At 40.2% G+C, this 5,538-nt stretch overlaps 1 protein-coding gene and 1 long non-coding RNA gene across 6 annotated transcripts in view; one reads left to right on the top strand and one right to left on the bottom strand.

The window, feature by feature from the left end:
* Positions 1–3,301: 3,301 nt before the first annotated feature.
* The window catches only part of LOC147639439 (uncharacterized), a 29,314-nt gene continuing 27,077 nt past the window's right edge, over positions 3,302–5,538 (bottom strand). For 2 of the 5 annotated variants that reach the window (XR_015264890.1, XR_015264880.1), the window contains exons 3-5: positions 5,281–5,416; positions 4,861–5,146; positions 3,302–4,754 (exon numbers count right to left, since the gene is read on the bottom strand). This is a non-coding gene — a long non-coding RNA (uncharacterized LOC147639439). The remainder of the gene's footprint in view (positions 4,755–4,860; positions 5,147–5,280; positions 5,417–5,538) is intronic. The other 3 variants (XR_015264891.1, XR_015264888.1, XR_015264884.1) reach the window with 3 other exon arrangements.
* Positions 4,468–5,275, top strand: LOC147639440 (uncharacterized). Its single transcript, XM_086791372.1, has 4 exons — positions 4,468–4,541; positions 4,671–4,747; positions 4,941–5,007; positions 5,114–5,275. The coding sequence occupies exons 1-4, from the start codon at positions 4,500–4,502 to the stop codon at positions 5,246–5,248; spliced, it is 321 nt and encodes a 106-aa protein (XP_086647498.1). The 5' UTR covers positions 4,468–4,499; the 3' UTR covers positions 5,249–5,275.

A 5,538-nucleotide genomic window follows, 5' to 3' on the forward strand; every position in this document is an offset into this window, starting at 1 on the left:
AAAAAGAAGTCAGTGAATCTATGCTTGGAAAGGGACAAGCATTTGGTACACGAATTCAAGGATGTATTGAGATGAATTGACACATGTAAATGTCATAAAAAAATGGACTTGTCCTATGCTTCTTGGAAAATTTTGTATATGCGTTTCCTTGTTAGGTTTGGTACCTACTCTCACAGCTAGAAGTCTCGTACTTTCCTGGCTATACCGCACACGTCACGACAGCTTTTTGGTGAACCCGACGTGAAACTGCTGGGGTGAGAGTGTGGTGAAATATACAGGGAAGCTATGGCTGAGAATTCTGAGGGTCAGGGGGTTCATTTTGACCCTGGGGTTATGCAGATGTTTCAGATGTTTACCATGTACATGCAACAGCAACAAGCTGCTGAGAGAGGACAAATTTCCACGACCAAAGCATTACAATCAATTGTGAAAAAGGTGGATCAATTTGATGGGAAGGACATCACGAAGTACCTACGCAATTATATAAAGGAGATGGAGCTAAACAGGGTGACTGAGGAGGATATGGTTCGAAGTTTCGAGCTGGTATGTGTTCCTGAAATAAGAGAGCGCATAAGAGGATTGCAGACAGCACATGGTGGCAGAAATTGGGAGGAGTTCAAGCTTGCTTTAAAGGATGAATATTTCATGGAGGATTCTGAGCGAGTGACCAAACGAACTTTCTTGGAATGGGTCACAAAACCTAAAATGGAAATTTCTGCCACCACAGAATTGCTAAGAGAGTTTGAGAAGCGCTATGCCCAGCTGTCAAGGATAGAGCGTATAACTTTGGATAGAGAAAAGACAGAGCTCTTCTTGCAGCTGGGAAAGATCTCCAAGAGAAATTGGAAATCCTCCTTGAGGATAAGGATACAGAGCAGGGATTAAAGAGTGATTGGAATGATGTTGAGGATGCGGTTACCATGTTAGCAAAGCGGCAGCGGAGGAGGGATAAAATGGTGATGGGCTCTGTAACCCCCATAACTGCTGTTACCCCTGAGAATCTACCCAAACCAGCTGCTACAATTCCAAAGGTAGATGGGCCGATGGATGAGCTTATCAAGGGTATGCGTGACCTAAAATTGAAGATGTCCAGGATTGAAGAAAAAGGTCTACCATTGGGGCAGGCTTCTATGCAAAGGCCTCAAAGCAAAGAAGGGTTTACATATAGATGCATATGGTGTGATAACCCAGAACATGCAAAGAAGGATTGTGCTAGCTATAAAGAAGCTCTTAAAAATCAACTTGTGTTTTTCAAAGATGGGAAAATCCATCTTACAGAGACTGGTCTTCCATTGAGTACAAACTTTGGGAAAGGAGGGATGAAAAAGCTGGTAGAGGATATGGCTGCCAGTCATGCCATTTCTATGGTTGAGACAGCAACCTATGGATTAAAGGTTGGTCAATTAAAGCAGGGATTTGAGAATGATGAGGATTATGAGAATGAGGATTTTTGGCCATCAACAATGGAATTAATTGCGTCAAAGAAAGTGTCTAAGCAAGCTTTGCATGAGGCAGGTGATTGTATACGTCTTGAGACTGGCTGGGAGGAGCCTGTGGATTCTTTATCTATTCATGCCTATATTGCCAAATGCCAAAATAATGAGGCACAGGTAGAGGAGAAGCGTAAAAGGAAAAATGAGGAAGGAGGGCCATCAAAAAGAGTTACACGTGGAAGTGAAAAGAAGGATCCTGGGCCAACACATATGCCTCCACAGCATAGCAGACCTCCACAGGATGTTTCAATGGAAGAAGTGCCAGCAAAAATGAAGGAGAAGGGTAAAGGGAAAAGTCCACTCTACAAGCTTCAATCTGATATTGAAGCCGCAACAGATCTCAAAAAGGTGCTTGAAGAGAGGATTCTAAACAGCAGAGTGAAATTTACACTAGGGGAAGTCTTGGGGATTGCAAAGAAAGAATTTCATGATGAGATAATTGATATTATACGAAGAAAAAGGCAGTCCATAATTGAATCTATTCCATCACAAGGGGAGGCAAGCACTTCCAAGACTCATGGAGTACAGGTACAGAAAAAGGAAGAGAGAGAAAATGTGGTGGAATGTAATCACTCTACTGATGGGGCACGACAAGTGCGCTTTGTGGAAGAGGATGATGAAAAAGAAGTTCTTACAAAAAGTCATTACTCCAGGAGCCATTGGGCAAGAGCAACCACTGAAACCCTTGTCAAGATAAGTGATTTGGAAGAGCCATATGTCGCTCTAATTGATCATGGGTCTGAAATAAATCTTATGGCTAAAAATCTCTACAACAAATGTAAGTGGCCAATGGATGTGGATCATGGGTGGATGATTAAGGCAGCTAATAACTCATCTGGAGAGCTTTATGCAGCATGTCCAAATGTAAGGGTAACTATAGGGGATGTGAAAGATGATCAGAACTTCTTTGTTCAAGAGATGTCATCGTATCCCCTCATTCTTGGGCAACCCTACATTACAGCTGTAAGGATAGAAACAAAGGTTTTGGATGATGGTTCAGCATATGCAAGAATAAGGAGTAAAGATGGCAAAAAAGCTGTTCAGTTTTTGACAGTTTGTATTAACCATGAAAGGAATCGTGAGTCTCTTCGGGCACAGTCACTTCCAAAGATAAATAGAGAATTCATGAATTACAGGGAGATGAGGGATTTTGGCCAGGTGCCATTGTAAGGCAGGATTCCAATGGTACAAGGAAAAATGAGTTCTCGCAGGACTCAATCAATGTAAATAGTTTTTCAGCAAATTTTCAGGGATTCTCCAGCTATGGGTCACTGGTTTTTGTAAAAAGCAAGGATTTGAAGCGTGACATGCGAAAACATATACAAAATGAACAAAAAAGTCTTGAGCAGTGTGGTTTTTTGAAGAAGAATGAGTTTATTTCAGGGGTGCTTGATGAGGTGTCATTTGTAGATACTATGGATGTGCTTCTTGATATGGGAAGAGCATGCTTGCAATGTTTGATCAATCTAATGTCAACTTGAAAGTTCTTGAGCTAAGTGTGACAATATCTTTAGATGGTAGTAACATTGATGAAGTATTAATAGAAATGAGAATAAAATTGACGATTTGAGGTATGTCTTTAATGAAGATAAAATAGTAGAGAATTTATATAAGACAAATAAACAAACAAATGAAATAATGAAAGAAGAGCAAACACATAGACCGAGTAAAAAAATAGTAAAAAAGAAAGACATTCCTATTAATAGTGAAGATGATGATAGTGACAATGAAAAGAACATCCACAAGCTAGAATATATTCTTTTATGCCAAAAAAATTGATATTATAATATAATAATATAATTCCTATGCAAACGTTCATCGGATGTCTTTTAATTGCCAGAAAATGTCCAACCGGTAGATGTCTAAGTAGTGAGTGTGTAGTCAAAATCATATTTGTTGTGCATGCAAATTAAGATACGAAGCGCCGCGCGATCAACATTTCTCTGTTTTTCTTCTGTGTGTGTCACTGCATGCATGTTTCTGTTTGCGTGATTTCTTTCCAGAATTTCTTTCGACGCGCGCACACCACAGCAAAGAATTGTTCTGAATGTGCGCCCACAAAACTGCACACTTCTCCAACGCTCAAAACAGAAAATCCGTCGATTTTCTCATGCAGACGTTGAATGTTGCAGTGTTTCCATTTCAAATTGTTTTGTGAGATGGTCTTCTGCTTTTCTTCAAGGTCAAGCAATGGCCGCCCATGAGCAAGAGTGTCCGTTTCACATCGAACCCCATGGAGGCTGCAGCATGCTGTGATGATGACGATGACACGGGGCCACAGAATATAGTTCGCACCTGAGAAGAGAATAAGGGAGTAGGAGAAAGAATTGCAATGGAAACTTCACAAGCTGAGCCTGCCATCAGCTACCCCCAGCTCTTCTCATTCCAAGTCTGCTATGCAGGCGACTCCGAGCAGAACCGCAACTCCACTGTTTCTCCTGAAGAAAAGGCAAGTAAACCCCCGAAACACATACACACACACCCGCGCACACGTAACACCTACTCAAGGTATGAGGACAGGGTTTTGATCATTGGATCATGATATACTTCTGACTCATATTGCACTTGTCATGCTATCATCGGATTCCTATGCTTGCAACACTTCCTCCCGTGTTGATGGGTAATGAGAGTGTGTTTTTATTACTGTAATGTACCATCATTAGAGCTATGATTGCATTGGTGCTTTTGGTAATGTAATGCTGAGAATAATAAGCTAGTTTCAGTAAGCAACATACAAAGCAGGCTGTTTGGATCAATGCGATGTAGCATAATGCTGGCTCATAGTTAAGTTAGCAGCTTATAGGGTAGGTTAGTCTGCTGTACATCATAATCAAACTCCTGAATCAGTCTGATGAAAACTTAACATAGAAAGGCTGAACTTGTACATGGTGATAGCTCACATATGCTTGCTTGCACATTCGGGTGCCGAATTTCAATGGCATGTCAAATTCCTTGGGTGTGCAGAAGGGAGAATGTAGGCGAGGTATTTTGGAAGTCGATTTTCTCATGGAGACACTGTTTATACAGGATAGAGATCGGATTTTCATGGTATGTTATAAGATCTAACCATGAACCCTAAACCTTTTTTCGAATCAAGCTACATAGTGTTTTTTTAATTGATGTTGTCCTATATTGCATTTCTACTATTGTTTTTAAGAAACTCATCATTTGGTACAGTCCCAAGCATTTTCAACCTTGAGGAACCATGTGGATACAGACTATTTTGATGATTGTAGCATATCAATCAAATTCAAGTAAAGCCTGCCACCAAATTTTCATCTTCTTTAGAGGGAGGACAAAAGCATTTCAAGTGAATCACCTTAGACTTAGGTTCTTAATAAGCAATTCTTTATTTCAAGTGAATCACCTTAGGCTTAGGTTCCTGATAAGCAATTCTTTCTGCCAGCTCTGAGCAATGGGTTACTAATAAGCAATTCTTTCTGCCAGCTCTGAGCAATGGGAAATTACATCCCAAAACATTGCAGAAAAGACATGCATTCAACACCTTTTAGAGGTAGATTACACTTCTTTTTATGGTTACATTACGAAGACATCTCCGCAGTATTATATGTACCTTCATAAGACTGGAATATATTGAAAATAACAGCAGCTGCTCGCAGTGTATCGTCAATGGCACTTCAATCGAGGAAGCTCTGCAAATCGGAAAAGAGAAGGGTATAATTGGACTCGTAAGGACTACAAAACGCTTACACACAATGTCTAGCCAGTTAAATCACAGATATAGGGCACAATAATCTCTAAACTTAGTGTAATAATTAAAGTTCACCTCAAAATTAATGATAATAGTACATATGTATGGAGGTTATACAATATTCCATGTATTCAGATCAATGACCCACGTAAGTCATTCATCCTCTGGTAGGATAAAAGTGTCCACAAGCACGGACACATTCGGCGAAGAGCTGCCAATCAAAATAGATTAGATGAGCGCTACCTCATTCTTGTACCTGGAAAGCTGTTTCTCTTCAAGGTTAGCTCTACCTCAAAATTGTGAATGCAACAATTCAACGAAGGAAAAGCTTAC

This window comes from Cibotium barometz, chromosome 4 (genome assembly GCF_041138505.1).
Source record: "Cibotium barometz isolate CiBa-2024 chromosome 4, ASM4113850v1, whole genome shotgun sequence".
NCBI classification, from domain to species: Eukaryota; Viridiplantae; Streptophyta; class Polypodiopsida; order Cyatheales; family Cibotiaceae; genus Cibotium; species Cibotium barometz.

Bases quoted from the DNA above. Each gene is read 5' to 3' on its own strand.
- LOC147639440 (XM_086791372.1), top strand. From the start codon at position 4,500: ATGGAGACACTGTTTATACAGGATAGAGATCGGATTTTCATG. The intron at 4,542-4,670 runs GTATGTTATAAG...CATTTGGTACAG, and splicing joins ATAGAGATCGGATTTTCATG to TCCCAAGCATTTTCAACCTT. The intron at 5,008-5,113 runs GTAGATTACACT...AGCTGCTCGCAG, and splicing joins GCATTCAACACCTTTTAGAG to TGTATCGTCAATGGCACTTC.